This window comes from Acytostelium subglobosum (genome assembly GCF_000787575.1).
Source record: "Acytostelium subglobosum LB1 DNA, scaffold: scaffold7, whole genome shotgun sequence".
NCBI classification, from domain to species: Eukaryota; Evosea; class Eumycetozoa; order Acytosteliales; family Acytosteliaceae; genus Acytostelium; species Acytostelium subglobosum.
In genome coordinates, this window is record NW_012236526.1 from 196,504 (window position 1) to 214,001 (window position 17,498).

The window sequence follows — 17,498 nt, forward strand, 5'->3', positions numbered from 1 at the left end:
GGCAGGTGTTTGCCCAAGACCCAGATATCCAACTCAGTACCGCAGAAGAAGCATTTGACACCTGCTTGCTTAACTCTGGTGACTATTAACTGGGTTAGCTCCTCAGACATCAGATGTTGTATTATATATATGTATTAATTGGTCGCTATTACTATGTTGGAGGTTGCAAAGGGTCATCACGGGTCGGACCTTGGATTCCAAAACAAATATTTGAAGAATCCACCCACAACACCCGTTGAACCCTGCAGAACCCAAGCTAACCTTAGCAGCAATCAAGTCTCGCGAGTCCTTGGACATTGGACCTTTATGTGCACTGAGTCTGAGGATTGGCAGGGTCTGGTTGATGAGTTGGTTGTGTGTAGATACGTTGACCAGTCTCCATTGTGAGCCATGTCTTGTGGGTCACTGGTTGACCTTTGATACGATTGATCTCTAGGATACGTGCTCCACGCTCCCACGTACCATATCCTCCATAGCCACTGTGACGTCCAAAGCACATGTCAATGCCCTCGTAGGTGCCACAAAAGTCGTTGCCATGGTTGTGGCCGACCGACATGAACTGGACATCACCAATTGATTTGAACGCGTCAAAGAGGCCACCGTTCTGTGGCTGACAGGCGATCGAGTCGTTGTTCCAGCCGTAGCACACCTCCTCGTTCCAAACGTTCATGTACTCTTGGATGGGGATGTGGAAGAATGCAGCGGCGAATGGCAGCTCAGTCGAGTCGTTGATGTACAGTGCCTTGGCCGTCTCTTCGTACCAGGCCACTTGCTGCTCGGTGATGTACGTGTTGCACCATGGTGCGGGGCCGGGTGGGTAGACGGGTGGGGGACATGCTCCATCGCCCGAGTCCAACACCCAGATGACGACCTCGATGTCATTGGACCACTTGTCATAGATGGGCAGGTAGTAGTTGGTGATGCCTGGCACGTCCTCTGGACCAAACATTGAGTAACTTCCCAGCGAGATGTCATAGTTGAGCAAGTCGACGCGAGTGTCGTTGTATCCGGTGGCCAGATCGTCGTGGTTGCCAAAGGTGATGGCCCAGGGGATGCCCATCTCCAGGACCACTCCAAGTGCCTCCTTCCAATAGTCGGTGGCGTTGTTGACGATGTTGTTGCCAGTGATCAGGTCACCACTGAACAGCACAAAGTCAGGCTTCTCCAGCTCCAAGATAGTCTTCATCACACGTGTAGAGTTGACATCTTGCATTGGTCCCCAAAGTGTATTCTCGCCCTCTCCATAATGTATATCTGTTATCTGTACCAACTTGAAAGTTGATGTATCAGAGTCATCCAGTGAGTGACGCATTGTTAAGCGTCTCGAATCGTCAATGTCATACGCAGCAGCAGATATAGCAACTGCTACAACAACAGTCAACAACAATAATATCAATGTATTATTACTATTCATTATTATATGATATGTATATGTATTGGTCTCAAATGAATGTTTATCAAACTACAACATTATAAGAGTCTTTAGTGTCACTTGGTATCCATCAAGGTAGTGGCTTGAAGGTTGTTGTTCAACCACATTGATTCATTTCCGATCAATTTTGAATGAAGAGTCGAGATCAATCGACATTGACACCCTTTGCAGGACATGATATGATTAGTTAGTTGTACATAAAAGAGATATATATATGGATACAGATCATCGTAGCAGTAGTAGTCGATTGACTACTAATAATAATGATAATAGTTTGGAATTGAAGTTGACTACACTGTCACAATCATTGGACTCTGCTGCAGCCACAGCACAACTTGATAACAATCAAGATCAGATACTTGATAAAGACACAATAGAATCATTCATTCAACAACTGAATGATATAATTATTGATGTTAATAGTATGTAGTATGTGGATGATTGATTGATTGATTGAGTGTTCCCTAACACCTCATCACATATCAAGTTGATGAATACCCTCTAAAGACCAAGGCATTGTTGACATACCTTTATGGAAAGCTTTATAGTTGGTCATCACCATTGACTAATGGTATGCCCAGTAGTGATACACTTGAGAAGGCTGAGAACTATTTGTCAAGAGCATTGAGATTGGATCATACATTGGAAGATGCTTGGAATGAGTTGGGCGAGTGCTACTGGAAGAAGAACTGTTTGAGCTTGGCCATGAGATGCTTCTCACAATGTTTGGAAAGGAATAGTGTAGGTAAGACTGGTCCTCCTGTGTCTTGTTCTCAACTCATTCATTCAATCATTCAATCAATCAATCAATATAATGTAGAAGAACATTGTTTCGCTTCGCAAGCTATCAATTGTATATAGACAGATCAATGAGGATAGTAAGTATATGACCATGGACAGGCAACGATCCCTATCACTCACTCACTCACAACTTAATAGACATACTTAGGAAGAGAACAAACATTGAGAAGAGTGTCAAGCTGGCCAAAGATGCAGTGTCAGTTGACTTCAAGGACAATGAATCATGGTGTAAGATATCTGATCATACTTTGATTGATCGATCAATCACATTGGACTCATCATTCCATTTCCAAAACAGACGTACTTGGCAATGCATATCTTAGTCTATTCTTCATGGATGCATCGGATGATACACAATTGGACAGTGCACTGAAGGCCTATCATTGCTCACTTGAGCAACACAAGAAGCAGCAAGGAGTCTCCAAGAAGAACCCTGATCTATATTATAACAGGGCAATAGTATGTGATCAAGGACCATTGGGCATTCTGGATCTAGTCATACTCATCCATCCATCCATCCATCATTCCCTCATTGATATAGATATACAAGTACCGTGAAGATTATCAACTGGCATTGGATGGATTCAACAAGGCATTGGAGTTGGAGAATGGCAACTGGGACGCACCACAAAAGTACATCCAAGAGATACAATCAAACATCAAACAAATAGATGATGTACTCACCAAGGTAGGTTGGAAACAACTTGAACTCGCCATGAATGTAATGATCATTCACTGACTTACGTTGGGACAAACAACAGACCAAGAAGACCAACAATATGAAGAAGCCAACAGTGAAGAACTTTATCAATTATAGCCCGATATTCAGTCATAGTATACATAATGATAGAACCTGTATGTCAATGGATACACTGCAGACTGGATTGAACAAGGGAGCATACTTTATTGCCAAGGTGAAGAAGGTGGTTTCACCATCAGAGTCAGTGCCCCGTATTGCCGTGTGTTCCGATCGCAACTCACAACTGATGGTCATCTCAATATACAACATAACATCCAACGCCATCAAGAAAGGTGATCTAATCGCTGTTGCCGATCCCTTTGTCAAAGATATACATCTGTCTACAGGTCAACTGGTAAGCATTACATATGTTGGAACCATTACATTCCAGATCTAACACCTTGATACGATGAATCCAGAATGTAAGATATAGGTGCATTCAAACAAAGTCATCAAACATTGAGATACGAGGAAAGAGTGTATCGACCTTGTCCTCAACGCCACAGGTTGTAATTGGAAATAGTTAGTTGATCACAAACATGGTGATTCAACGAGAGAATTGTACATAATACATGGTTTAATCGATCAATCAAGGCGTGTTGACAGATGATACCTCCTCAACAACATTGATGGCAACCGCTGATGGAGGAACAACTAGTACGATGTCGGAGGAGACAGCTCTATTCCTACGTCTCTTGATCAAGTAGATGGAGACACCAGCAATGGATAAAACAAGGACTGAGGCACCGGCGATTGCAATACCAAGGTACATGGGTGACATCATTACTTGATCATTTTGGTATACTCTCATAGATAGCTGAAGTCCATCACTTGATTGATGGATGGTGTAGCGATTACTTGGCTTATCACTGTCAAACACAACACTGACCTTTGCAGAGCCCAGTCCAGGACTGTTCTGTCCCACACTGAACAATGTAAACTCCTTTCCCTCGGCATCACCAGTGACATTACCATTGACTCTGACTTGAATAGTACCCTGGGCATCCCATGAATCAGTGATAGTAACTATAGAATGGCATTGGTGTTAGTTAATGACCTTGGGATGATGTAGATGTGGAAGTAAGAAGTACATACTATGTGAGGCCTCATCTGGATTGATGACCATGTTGATTGTACTATCTGGTGATGACATGACCTTTCCATTGATTGTCAGCTTGGTGACTTGTGACACTGAACCAATGTTACCATTGTTGGAAACAGTTCCAGAGATCTGACCAACACCGGATAGACTACCATCATTATTTATGTGACCAACGATGGAGGCACCATTTAGATGAACATTGTTTGAAGTCTTGATTGGAGTCGTACTTGATATAGTACTGTTGACCAACTCTACACTCTTCATTGTAATTGATCCATTGGCAGTATTAACAATGCTAACATCCTTAAGTGTATGTCCCTCAACTTGAAAGTTGGAGTTACCCTAAATGTATTGATTGTCTCATTAGTATATGAGGGAAAGGCAACATCATCTTTGATAGATTTACATTCAGTTCAAAGGATATTGGTTCATTGGCAGCTGGAGTGTCGGATGGGATGCCATCGTTAAGGTCTGCGGCTAACTTGGAGGGCATGGAATCCCATGGAGACTTGAAGCGATAGTGGATTGTGGAATGATCGTAGAGTTTGATTGTCAATCTTCTAACTGGAAGGATAAGGCCAGAGAATATTACTTTGGCAAAGTCACGTACTACTACTGAACCCTTCATGTTGAATATGGTGTTCTCAAAGTAGAGTGAACTGTTGAAAGAGGCAACAATGTTGGAGTTGGTAGCGCTATCAATCTGACAAAAGTCAACAAAGGATATTCCCTTAGGACTAATAGTATGTAGAGTTCCATTGAAAGAGACTGTTGATCTCCTAGCAATCATGGATGCATCTTGGACAAAACTAAGTGTGCTGAATGACATTCTTGAACTGACTATATTCAGGTTGGCTTGGTCCTTTGATTGTATTATGAGGTTAATATGGTGGATGAAACTATCAATTAATATGATTTGCATACCATTAGATAATATGAATGAGTCTTCAAGGTGGCTTTGTTAAAGGTTAGATTTGAAGTATGAATAGTTGAGGTCAATCCATTGTTCCAAAGATCAAGAGTACCTCCATTGGAATTGAAGGATGATGAGCGTATCCTTGCCACATTCTTAACTTGGCTGGTAGCTCCACTGACTTGGTTAAGTTTACTATTTATCATAGATATGAAGTTGGAGTTGATTACATGTCTTCCCTTATCTAGAAATATAATACAATTAATATGGATTCGTTCCATAAATATATGTGAAGTACTTACGTAGTGATATTGATCCACCATCAGATACTAAGTTGTTACAATTGATGACACCAGATGACATTTGTAACTTTGAGGTGAGTTGGGTCGAGATGTTGGAGGAGAAGGCAGGTGTATTCAATGTGGAGTCAATAAAGAGATTGGCATTGTTTCCAATGATTGATTGAAGTGTTGAAAGACTACCAGTGTTGCTAATGACCATTGTTCCATTGAGGTTGGAGTTGAAGCTCAATGATTTAATAAATGAGAATCCATTACTAAGTGATACAAATGTGTTATTCTTTGTAATAACAACGTCATCATTGTTTGTTGGAACTCTATCCAAGTTCCAATTCAAAGGATTAAAGTAACTGTACTGATTGGTAGCAGTTTGTTTCCAAGACACTTCCTCAGCCGAGGTGATAATAATTGTCAAGGTGATAATGATTAATAATAGTTTAATTAATTGTGTCATTATTATTATTATTTGTTATTTGATAATATTACAAAAGTATGGTACAAGAAGATAATAATAATAATGTTTGAAGATGATGATGGAATTATAAGATTGGAGAATTGATGGTTTAGGATTCGTACGTTAGACAACAACAATATTAATAATAATACTGATACAATCAACACTTAAGGTTATATCAGATTGTACTTTCTGATTACAATCACATATATTAATAGCATTGGATCAACATGGATTTCTCAGCCCAGTGCTAATCTCACTGTACTCTCGCCTCATCTCCTGTTTAATTATCGACGCAAGTTCATTGCCTATCCTCACCACACCCTCACCAACAACCTACCATCAACCAATCAATCAAACACCTGTTTGAATTCGACACCCTTTCCCATGGACTATGGGTGTCAGTTCATCACAACACAAAGAGAAGTGCGTGTGTGTGTGGGTTGATCAATCAATCTGAGTGACTACATTCTTCACAACAAAGGTGCGCGGATCTTGTGGTTATGAGTGTGTGTTGATGTTAAAATTGGCAATGAGGGATCACGTTGTGATCACATCCTCCATCTGCCAAAGGACACCTGCGGAACAGGCATCTATCCACCCGTCCATCAGTCCATCTTGGTGGCCATTGAACGATGCCAGTCTGTCTTGGCAATCAGGCAATCTTATAATGATGATGTTGTTGTAGCGATAGTGCCGAAGGAGCACGGCCCCTTTATTGCCTTCCACTGACTGGCCTTTAAGAAGAAGTGCTACTACCATTGCCATTATCTGTAGCTGCTGGTTGTTGATTGTAACGCTTGATTTGAAGTAAAGAGGTGAGCCTGTTCATGGCCAATGTTGCACGTCGTGGCCTGTTCTTGTTCTGAGCAGCACGCTCCTCACGCTCCTTCTGTCGCTTCTCTATTGAAGTCTTGATCAGCGAGAAGATGTCCAGCTGCTTGGGCAGGTCCTTGAGGTTGATGTTCAACTTCTTGAGGTAGGTCAGGTCAGGCTTCAAAATGGCAAAGTTAATGTTCTTGAGGGCGTTCTTCAGACCCAGTGGATCAAAGTCGCGCACACCACTGCGCACGGCCTCTCTATATGCCGTCAATATTACAACGAAGCGCTCTGATTGCTTGTCAATTGCCTTTTGGCTCAGACCATCACCGTCCACAAAGAAGAACTCTCCAAATGTCTTGACCATTCCATCAATCAAGTCCAACTGCTTCAATGACAATTCAAAGTCACGCTTCTTTGATGGAAATATCATCTCGTCAAGTATCTGTGAAGATGGAGAGAGTGAGTGATCATGTGATTGATTGAGATAGTCCCGCCGGCAGTACATACATTGATAATACCAGCCCATAGTCTCTTGAGTAGTTGCTTGGTCAGGGGGTAGTAGAGGTATTGGGAGAATAGTTGTAACTTGGATGCGATATAGTGAAGGAGTGGAGTGAGTAGGACAGAGATGGGCTCTTCGACTTGTGTGTTGAAGTCAAGGTTCTCGCCAAGCATGTGGAAGAAGTCGACAACAACGTTCTTGGACTTGTCCTCAGGGTCAATGTCGACGATACGATACACCTCGCTGACGAGCACCGGTGCCAGACGGTCATAGATTCTATCGACAAGCTTTCGCACATTGCCATTGATGGCCTGGTATGAATGCTTGGCCATGGCATTGACGATGGACGGTGAAAGTTTGTAGTTGTCCATCATCCTGAGCAGCACGCTGATCAGGTCCTCGGTGTGGCCTAGACACGCCTGGATGTTGTTGAAGCGCAGTGACACTCGCTGCACGGTCTGCACGAGCTCGGGCGAGTACTGATCAGACAGCTTGAAGATGTCGTCCGCAGCCGTGTCCCATGCCTTTAGACTGAGATCCCTGATGACGTTGGTGTAGTAGATGATGGTCTCGGAGAGCACCATGGTGAAGTTGCTGAATATCTCAAACAGGCTGTGCTGGCCCTCGGCATGATGCATCTTTTGCAGGTCCTCCCATCGCAGACTCTTGATCACATCCAATGCGTGGTAGCAACCAACCAACAACTCTCCAACTGATGCCGAGTGAAGTGTATCATCGCTGACTGGGTCCCACTTCTCGTTGGCGCACAGACGATCGACCAAGTCCTTCAACTGACCTGCCGAGTGCAGTATCCATTGAAGTACACATTGTTTAAATAGTATTGGAATTGGAAGTAATACCATCCTGTTTGTTTGATTGATTGATTGATGAGTGATGTTAGTGTGAGTGGAATGGAAGTCCATGATTGATTACCGATCATACTTTGGAAAGATTCCACTGAACTTGCTCATGGTCTCTTTGAGCTTGAAGTAGAGTTCGAGGAACTCGACCAATTCCTGAGGATTACTCGCGCCCTTGCCAGTGAGGTCGTCGATTTCGATTGCGATCAGACTGGTGTAGACCTCTATTGAGATCACTAATATGTTACATTCGCTTGGGAAGTCCTTGCTAAAGTGCTTCTGGTCAATGTCCATGTTGAACATCAGTATGTCACAGACGCGCACCAACAGTGCCGCCTTGCCCGCTGGGTTGGGCAGCTTCTTTATCATCGCATCGGCCATTGACACGGCCGTCTGATATCGTCTCTCGTACAACTCCCTAATCAAGTCAGGGAGGGCTGGTAATGTGTAGAGCTCTGAGCTTCTAAACATGTAATATATCTATTGTTCGCGTGTGTGCGTGCGTGCGTTAGGTTAGATGGCGTGGACATGGACTTGGACGCCACGTTGACACTTACATCGATCAACATCCTAAGTGATCCTGGAGGGGTGTTGAGAGGGAAGACAGAGTGGAAGTTTGAAAGCCACATCTTGAATGTGAGGGCCAGGTTCTCGACTATGGCTTTAAGACTGGCCTCTTCGGCAATGGTCAGTCCAATCTCGCTAAACTTCATCTCGATAACATGCTTGAGAATGCCTCGCAGCTCCACAATACACTCGAGATAAGAGTCACGGATGATCAACTTGGACAGATAGTCCAACATTGCCAGCTTTGTTGTCTGATCCAGTATACCATAGCGATCGGCGTACTCCTTCAACAACATGGTGGACTGTGTCGAGAGCATGGATGTCTTGCTCGCGTCAAGGATCGCTCTCTTCTTCTTTGTTGGTGTAGTTTGCACACTGCTGCTGCCAGGGATTATTGATAATTGGTCGGCGGATGCTACGCCCAACTCTTGTGACATCAATCGCTCGAGTAGTATACGATAGTATACTGTGTGATTGGGGTATGACGCTGTCACCTCTGGGAATGGGAGGTAGTGGAACTGCAATCTAATGTCTCCACTGACCTTTGATCTCGATGATCTCTTCTGCAATGGATACCAACTGACTTCGCGTTTATGGAACTGCATCAACTCCTTTGCAGTGAACTTGTACTTTCCAAAGAAATGGTCCTTCTCCCTGTTGTCCCATAGATTGAACTCCAACTCTGCCGAGTTCATATTGAGCTTGGTGATGTGGCTGATTGATCGATTGAGTGAGTGAGTCGTCCAACACTGTCACCAACCATCGCCAAATTAACTTACAAACAGAAGTGCTCCTTGAACACTGGATTCAATCCGGATGCTTTCTTGGTCCTCTTCTTCTCACCTCCAAATTCAACCTCGACGAATGGACTTGGTTTGCTGTTGCCCTCCTTCTGTATCAGATCTCTCGCCTGTACAACCTTGATGGCGATCACACCAATCGAATCCTTCTCCTTGCTCTTGATACCCCATACCGACTTCATGTAGTCCTCCTGTGGCTGATTCTGCGAGCTTATCTTTGTGAGTGTAGACTCTTCAAACTTGCGCCAACTCTGGAAGTTTGGATCATTCTGGATTGATTGAGTAAGTATTAGTATGTGTGTCCATGAACCCATCAATGACCATCACATGTGACCACTTACCTTGAAGCATGCCCTGCCGTAGAATGGATGGCTTTCGATGTTCATCTTGCGACACTTCATTTGTTGATTGAAGAACTCTTTGGATGCCAATGCCTTGGCACGAAGATATGCAATCTTCTCTTGATAGGCGTCAAGACGCAGTGCCTGGCGAATAATGCCAGATTTCTCATCGGTCTCAACGGCCTCCACCGCCATTGAAAGGATGTGACCAAACTTCTGAGTGCTGTCATTGAATACCTTGCTGTCGTTGTAGTTGTCCTTCTTGAACTGCTCCGTCAGGTGATTGTTGAACTGTCGCTGTAGGTACGTGCAGCTGTACTCTGAGGCATCGCGCAGGTTGGTCAGCGTGTCCTCGATGAAGCGCTCCAGAGCCTGCGCCAGCAGACCAAAGCCCTTGGGGTCCGACTCGGACTCGCGCTGTGCCAATGAGAGATAGAATGCAAACACCTCGTTCAGACTCTGCAGGATCTTCTTGACGCGTGATGGGTTGTCGCGAATCATCTGAACAAAGTATGTATCCTGTGTCTTTACTACATCGCGTCTGTAAGAGCCTGTGGCGAGGAGAGGGTAGAACAAGCAGTGATGCATATTCTCAAACAACTGTAACAAGTCTTCGTTTGATGTTGAGACTGGTGCAGACAGTGCTGTCTTTGTCGCTACAGTACCAGCAGGTATGTCCGATGTCATCTCCAACTTTATCGTCTTGATGAAGCAGAGTGAGTGAATGAGTGTGAGTGAGTGAGTGCGTGTTGGACTGATTGATGTTGACTTACAAGGTCGCCGGGATATAGGATCTTCTTGTCAGCTGTCGATGTCCACATTGAGAAGATACCCTCCTTTGATGCTTTGGTGGTGAAGTCGATCTCCACGCGGTTCTTGACAAGTGGCGTGACGATCAGGTCGATGGTGGGCACGGACAATGGTGTCGTGGACGATGATCCCCCTGTAGAGTTGTTGTTGCCTTGACCTCTCATTGGTGACAATGAACCAGAGTTTGAAGGTGAGTGACTATGTTGTTGTGATGGTGGGACAAGACCACCTCTACTATTATCACTCCTACTGTTGCCATCACCTCTACTGTTATCAATTCGAGATGACATGGCTTGTAATATAACTTAATATATATCTATATATATATGTTTGTTATAACTATATATATTTGATTAATTAATGTGAATGATCATTGATTCATTCATTCAATCATTCGGGAACAGAACAACATCCACTCACACACCTCACCACCTCGCACCACTACAACCCCCAAGTCGCACCATCCGCTCGCGCGACAACCTAAATCATTGATCAAAATGTGATCTGAAAGTCTGTGCCCTGGGCAATCAAACATATCTAATTAACGATGAAATGGTGCAATGATGGGGAGGAATTATAACTATACTTTATTATAACTATAATTATTATTGCAAGGGAGATGTGATTGAATGTTTGAATGAATGAATGATGAGTGGAGTGAGTGGAAGGATGTTGGAGGCACTTCACTTGGCTGATGCTAATGGCTTGGAAGGTAGTTTAACCTTGAGTTGTACCTTTGGCTTGGGTGATGGAGACCTTGGCACCTCCACAACCTTGGCCTTTGCCTTGGCCTGGCCAGCCTTCTTCACTGTCTTTTTTGCTACTTCGCTGTCTGAACTTGACAATGATCTTGATCTTGAACTTGACCTTGACCTGGAACTCGAAGAACTCGATCTTGATCTTGATCTTGACCTCGACCTCGACCTGGACCTGGACCTCGATCTTGACCTTGACCTATCTTCATCCTCTGAATCACTAGATACACCGCCACCACCTCCTCCTCCACTAGTATGCTTGGACGACTTGTTCTGTGAATATATAATATGCTTCCTGACCTGTTCCCTGGTCCTGGTCTTGACATGCTCGGCTAGTCTGGCAATCTTATCATCGTCATCGGCATACAACTTCATTGCCTCCTGCAGACGCACCTCCTCATCCGGTCTCCACACTCCAATGTTGATGCCATCCGGTCTCTTTCGAGGCTTGCGAGTCTTCTTTGGTGATCCACCGCCATTTGTTGTTGTTGTACTCGTCTTCTGTCTCTTCTTTCTGTCTCGATCGTCATCGTCATCATCATCATTATTGTCTTTATCTTTGTATTTATCTTTATCTTTGTTGTTGTTGTGCTTTTTGTTATTGTTGTTGTTGTCATTGTCTGAACCATGTCCTTTTGAAGTTGATACAGAGTCACTATCTTCCATGTCAACATGCTCAGTCTCATCATCATCATCCATTATATCACCTCTAGCCCTCTTACAACTCCTTTATCCTATGCTCTACCACATTCTTTATCTTTGTTACTGTTGCAATGATATCCCTCCAACTCACTATCCAATCTTAGCAAGTCCTTCTCCGTAAATTCCTTCTCTCTATCTCTATCTCTATCTTTCTTTCCCATCTCTATCTATCTAATATATAATATATGTATTAAGTATTAAATGAATGAATGAATGATATGAATATATCTCTTTATGTAATGTGTAGCTGTAACCTTTTGATTGACTTTGTGTCTATTTGTTTGAAAGGATATATATCTAGATGATTGAATGAATGAATGATAGAGTGAATGAATGAAAAAAGAGAGATGGTCTCAATGGTTGTGTAGACTGGGCATCGAGATGCACCTCTCAACTAACACGTTGCGTGGTGTTGCCAGTCGCCGTGGAACTCATTCATTCGTAAAGGTCGCCACTCACTCCCATTCTCATGCGCTGGAACACGCCCGCTTTGGAAGTTGTTGGAAGTTGCATTCCCAAAGGAAAACCAAAAAAAAAATGTGTTGTGCGTGATGGATGGATGGCAAGGGCAAGCAAAGGAAGGAAGCAAGGAAGGATGTGATGGACGCGGTGTGTCGAGCTTATAAATATATATATATCTTTATATAATCATCAGTTGTCTGGAGGTGGAACATCACCTACCTCCTCTTCTCCTTGAGGTCGTTGTTCCTGTTGTGGCTGTTGTTGAGGCTGTTGTTGTGGTTGTTGTCTAGCTCTCTGTTGTTGTTGAGGTTGTTGTTGAGGTTGTTGTCCTCTATTCTCACCTAATATCATCTCTTGTCTACGTAGTACAAGTAATACGAATATTGCCAACAATACGAATATTACCATTGTCTCTAGTTTGGAATAAAGTGAGTCAGATTCAACCTCGTCCAAGTGGATCTTGGACAGGATATCTACGTCGGGACCAAGTGAGCCAGTGTCATCCAACAGTGCCGAGACAGACTTGTCCAACAGCATGCCAGTTGGATCGCCATAGATGAGCGACATGATATACTTGTAGACAAAGTGCATGGCTAGTCCTAGCAGTGCGGCGTACACGGGGATGTAGGCCGTGGGCTGATGTACCAACGCCATCTCATAGTAGCGCTTGGCCAAGTAGAGGTTCTGCGCACAGCCCTGACCATACTGGTTCATGTAGCCAAGGTTGAAAAGGGCCTGCGAGTTCTGAAGGAAGGCTGCAGACTGATATGAGTTGGCCGCCATCTCGATGGAGGCTGGCGAGCCACGGCCATAATAGAAGTAGTCGCCCAGCTTCAAGTAGGCCACAGGGTTCTTTTGCTCTGCCGAGTGCAGATAGTAGCGGAAGGCATGCTTGTCGGAACTCTCGTCGGATGCCAGGTCGTCGATCACACCAAGACGCTGATCGTACATCCACGCGGCGTTGTTCTGGGCCACCTCGATTCCCATCTCGGCAGCCTTCTCAAAGAAGAGCAGCGCGCGCTCCTCGTCGCCTTGCTTCAGAAGCTCGTGTGCCTGCGTAAGCACCATCGACCACAGGCCCTTCTCGGCCACCTTTTTGAAGTAGTAGACGCTGCCCTGGCAGGTCCCCAGGGTGTTGTGCGCTAGGTTGATCTTGGCGAGATAGTACATGCCGGTGGGGCTGCCCTGCTCGGTTGCCAAGTGGAAGAACTGGAATGCGTTGAGGTCCTTGTCCAGAGGCTTCACGCCAGCCATGTACAGCTTGCCAAGATGAATCTGTGCATCAACATCATCATTCTCAAACGCCTCGACGAACAGCTTGAGTGCCTGCGCTTGGTTCTTCTCGACGCCCCAGCCATTGAGATACATCTCGCCCAGGTTCGACATGGCACCATAATGATGTTGTTGAGCGGCCTTCTTGTAGTGCTTGGCTGCAGTGACATTGTTCTGATCGACACCGTAGCCCTTGGAGTACATGAAGCCCAAGCCTGCGACACCAGCCGGATAGTTCATGTCGGCTGCTTGGCGGTAGTAGTCGAATGCCGCACGATAGTCTTGTTCAATGCCAAAGCCGCCTTGGAGATAGATGTTGGCCATCATCACCAGTGAGCTGGCTTCGCCCATCGACGCAGAGTACTTGTAATAGTCGACGATGGACTCCTTGTCCGAGTAGTCTGTGCGTTGGTAGTTGAGCTCGTCAGACAATCGCTCGTCGTCAATGTGGTATCCAAATCCGCGGTTCTCAAAGTCATCGACCATCTGTCGCGCCACCTCCTCGTAGAGCATGGCGGCGACTGGACACGACTTTTGTGTGCCGTAGCCGTGAAGATAGCGATAGCCCAATGAGAGTTTGGCCACCATGTTTCCGGCGGTCGCTGCAAATGTATAAAAGAGCAGTGCCTTGGCCTCGTCGATGGGCACGCCCTTTCCAGTTGCATAGAGGAATCCCAATGCCTGCTGGGCATCAGAGTTGCCAAGGTCTGCTGCTTTGTGATACCATTCAGCTGCCTTTGTGAAGTTGATCAATCCTGTTTCACCGATCTAATGATTTTTTTGATTGATTGAATGAGTGAGTTGATTGATCATTTGAGTGTCCAAGCCTTGAAGGCATTCATTAAACAACATACCTCCTCCATTGTGCCAAGTGTGTACATTGCCTTGTGGTTTCCAAGATCGGCGGCCTGGTTCAAGAGAAGGATTGCGCGATCCAGGTCAAACTCTGAACCAGAGAACTTGAACACCTCCTTTTGCTGGACACTGTGCGTGTCCTCCACGAGAACGTATCCTCTACGACGCTGACCTTGGACAAATATGTCGTGGCCAGGCAACTCGGTGGCCTCTGGCGCAGGGCCATTGCCGGCAAACAGGAAGCGAGGCGGTAGCTTTGCAAATTGGTTCAGCGCCGCTGCCTGTGCAACGTCCTTGTTGTTGAGCAGCTTGAACTGCTGGACCATTGCATCATCATTGACACCCGCAGCCGCTGCGTTGGGTTGGGCTGGCATCTGCTGCTGCACCATCAACTTTCTCTGTTGGTTCACCTTTGCATCGTCGGACGATGCTGGTAAGTCTCGTGTGTCCACCTGGAGCAGGTGGGGGAAGGCCAAGAGGAATGGCTCGAGTTCCTCGTCGTACTCCTCCTCGTCCTCAAACTGGGAGTCATCTTCATCTTCGTTTTCGCCCAAGCTAAGGATACCGCCCTTCTCGAGATACCTAATCAATTCCTGAAGTTGTTGTTGCTGTTGCAGTAGCTGACGTTGTGATTGCTCAACGACTACTGTACGTTGTTGTTGTTGTTGCTCCTGATCCACCTGTTGTTGTTGTTGTTGCTGCTGCTGTTTGCCGTCGTCGTCAATCGGCTTTGTTAGAGTTTGTTTCAACTGTTTGAATAACTGTTCATTATTCTTCTTCTTTTGTTGTTGTTGTTGTTGTTGTTGGCCTTGTGTTTGGCCCTGTGTTTGTTGTTGTTGTTGTTGCTTCTGTTGAGTTTGTGCCTGTACAAATGATGAAGTTGTAGTTGTTGTAGTTGATATCAATACAATTATGAACAATAATGTACATATGACCAAGCATCGAGTATCAGAACCAATTATACTCCTTGCCATGGTTATATAATATATATAAGTATATATCTATATATCTAATATATCTCTGTTTTTGTTGGTTGTTTGTCAATTAATTGAACTGACACTTCATTCATTCTTTCATTCATCCATTCATTCACACACACAACTCTCAATGTCTTCAAACAAAAACACGAGAATGACTCACTTCTTCTTTGGATGACTCGTCACCTTTTGTTGTGGGTGGGTGACGCGGCACCAACTTTGGTCTTCCAAACAGGTCCCCAAGGCCTCCTTCCTGGACCCGCTCAAAGACAACAATCGAACAATCATTCAATCAACCATTCCAACTTCCAATCCAACGACAATAAGTGATTGTGTGGATATTGATGCCATGCATGGCATGTCTGTGTATCGTATCGCGTTCGAACTATGCATGAGATGCCTGGTTTAATTGTCAGAGTCGGATGAGTGTGAGGCAGCCTTGGCAGTGACCTTCTTCTTTGGAGTGGAGACTGGCTTCTTTGGGGTGACTGGCGCATCTGAGGAAGAGTCCTCGTCCTCGGGCTCGTTGCGCTTGGCCTTCTCAGCCTTCTCCTTCTTCTTCTTCTCGGCCTCCAGCTTCTTCTCCTCAGCCTTCTTGGCGGCGTCGGCAGCCTTTTGCTCATCGGACTTCTTCTTTCTGCCTCTCTTCTTTGGCTCGTCGGATGGACTATCTGCTGGTGTCTCTGGTGCCTTTCTCTTCTTGTCTGTGACTGGGGTGGTTGGGGCTACTGCAGCTGGAGCTGGAGTGGCTGGGGCGGTAGCATTGCCATTGGTATCAGTCTTCTTTGTTGCTCTCTTCTTTGTAGGCTTGGCAACAGGTGTCTGTGGTGCAACTGCTGGTGATGGCAAGCTGAAAATCGATGAAAGAGTTGGGACTGACAGACCAGCGCTTGGGCTAATAATGATGATGGTAATGATGATGGATTAGTATTTCATTGTTGTTGTTGTTGTCGTCAAGTTGTCCATACTCTTTCTTAATTTCGCTCACTATTATTGTTTGATGATGGAGATGGTCAGTGTCATTGTTAAGATTTGAATGAATAAAGGTTCATATGAACTTACACATCTGGTTAAAGACAACATGGTAGTAGTTGAAGATCTGACCAGCCTCACCTGCCATCTATATTGTTGATGAATGATGTCATTGATCGAGATGATCACATTATTAGTTAGGGAAATGAAATGAATGTCGTTCGCTCATTCATCTTTAATTAACTTTACTTCATTTAAAGTGTGTGTGAAGTGAAATTAGATAATAATAACTAACCTTGGCATTGAGGGTAAGCATTTGTTGGAGTTGCTCTGATGATATTTGTTGGCTCATTTTACAAACTCGATTGTCGATGGTTCTATACAGATAAATGGGTCAACAACAACAATTGGAAATAAATAAATTATATATATATAAGTATGAATGAAATAGTTTTATAGATTGATCACAAGCTCATTGCCAATGTTGAGTTTTATTGTTGAGCATTTGTTTTGTTGTTGTTGCAATTCAATAACTGTGTGATCAAGTGTAAGCAACTCGACTGAGTGTGATGCTTGGAATGCTCGAAAGAAATTAAAAAAAGTAATGACTGCCGCACAAATCGAGTGAAAAGAGAGGGAGAGCACTGATTATCTCAATTCATTCTTAGTGCAGCTTTGAAAAAATAGAGTGTTGTGAGAGACAACACTAACAAATATCAATAAATTGTGTCCATGAGTACGTACGTGAGTGAGCGCAAACAAACAATGATTCATGAACACCTCTCTTTAATTTGAATAACTTGACAGGTTGAATGCATAAACAAAAACAATGTACAGCAATTAATTAAAATGATTGCATGGTTGGATTGATTGTAATAATAATATATATATACAAGTTGGGTATTGGATTTATTATCCAAGCATTTTATCCTCTATTCTAATGTTGCCATTGAGTGCTCATCAAGATATATAATTGGTTGGTTGAATACTTTGATTGACTAATTGATTGATTGATTGGACATAAATATATATACATCCAACGATGTCGTTGTATGGAGTAT

At 44.2% G+C, this 17,498-nt stretch overlaps 8 protein-coding genes across 8 annotated transcripts; 2 read left to right on the forward strand and 6 right to left on the reverse strand.

Moving 5' to 3' along the window:
• Positions 1-304: 304 nt before the first annotated feature.
• Positions 305-1,414, reverse strand: SAMD00019534_039610 (hypothetical protein; the record flags this gene model as incomplete). The annotated part of the gene is made up of 1 exon (XM_012900466.1): positions 305-1,414. One exon carries the CDS (start codon positions 1,412-1,414, stop codon positions 305-307), a length of 1,110 nt encoding a protein of 369 aa, XP_012755920.1.
• A 591-nt stretch (positions 1,415-2,005) lies between these two features.
• On the forward strand, positions 2,006-3,369 carry SAMD00019534_039620 (hypothetical protein; the record flags this gene model as incomplete). The annotated part of the gene is made up of 6 exons (XM_012900467.1): positions 2,006-2,173; positions 2,253-2,310; positions 2,372-2,461; positions 2,532-2,692; positions 2,775-2,921; positions 2,995-3,369. The coding sequence occupies 6 exons, from the start codon at positions 2,006-2,008 to the stop codon at positions 3,367-3,369; spliced, it is 999 nt and encodes a 332-aa protein (XP_012755921.1).
• A 192-nt stretch (positions 3,370-3,561) lies between these two features.
• On the reverse strand, positions 3,562-4,864 carry SAMD00019534_039630 (hypothetical protein; the record flags this gene model as incomplete). Its single annotated transcript, XM_012900468.1, has 3 exons — positions 3,562-3,998; positions 4,068-4,416; positions 4,481-4,864. The coding sequence occupies 3 exons, from the start codon at positions 4,862-4,864 to the stop codon at positions 3,562-3,564; spliced, it is 1,170 nt and encodes a 389-aa protein (XP_012755922.1).
• A 1,615-nt stretch (positions 4,865-6,479) lies between these two features.
• Positions 6,480-10,732, reverse strand: SAMD00019534_039640 (hypothetical protein; the record flags this gene model as incomplete). The annotated part of the gene is made up of 7 exons (XM_012900469.1): positions 6,480-7,004; positions 7,070-7,928; positions 8,007-8,404; positions 8,482-9,205; positions 9,271-9,560; positions 9,633-10,334; positions 10,406-10,732. The coding sequence occupies 7 exons, from the start codon at positions 10,730-10,732 to the stop codon at positions 6,480-6,482; spliced, it is 3,825 nt and encodes a 1,274-aa protein (XP_012755923.1).
• Positions 10,733-11,111: 379 nt separating this feature from the next.
• On the forward strand, positions 11,112-11,974 carry SAMD00019534_039650 (hypothetical protein; the record flags this gene model as incomplete). Its single annotated transcript, XM_012900470.1, has 2 exons — positions 11,112-11,758; positions 11,911-11,974. 2 exons carry the CDS (start codon positions 11,112-11,114, stop codon positions 11,972-11,974), a joined length of 711 nt encoding a protein of 236 aa, XP_012755924.1.
• On the reverse strand, positions 11,129-11,461 carry SAMD00019534_039660 (hypothetical protein; the record flags this gene model as incomplete). Its single annotated transcript, XM_012900471.1, has 1 exon — positions 11,129-11,461. A coding segment is annotated over one exon (333 nt), but the record flags the coding sequence as incomplete, so codon positions are not given.
• A 576-nt stretch (positions 11,975-12,550) lies between the features above and the next one.
• SAMD00019534_039670 (hypothetical protein) lies at positions 12,551-15,462 on the reverse strand (the record flags this gene model as incomplete). Its single annotated transcript, XM_012900472.1, has 3 exons — positions 12,551-12,655; positions 12,767-14,401; positions 14,488-15,462. 3 exons carry the CDS (start codon positions 15,460-15,462, stop codon positions 12,551-12,553), a joined length of 2,715 nt encoding a protein of 904 aa, XP_012755926.1.
• Positions 15,463-15,870: 408 nt separating this feature from the next.
• On the reverse strand, positions 15,871-16,789 carry SAMD00019534_039680 (hypothetical protein; the record flags this gene model as incomplete). The annotated part of the gene is made up of 4 exons (XM_012900473.1): positions 15,871-16,360; positions 16,434-16,452; positions 16,528-16,585; positions 16,733-16,789. The coding sequence occupies 4 exons, from the start codon at positions 16,787-16,789 to the stop codon at positions 15,871-15,873; spliced, it is 624 nt and encodes a 207-aa protein (XP_012755927.1).
• Between the last annotated feature and the right edge of the window lie 709 nt (positions 16,790-17,498).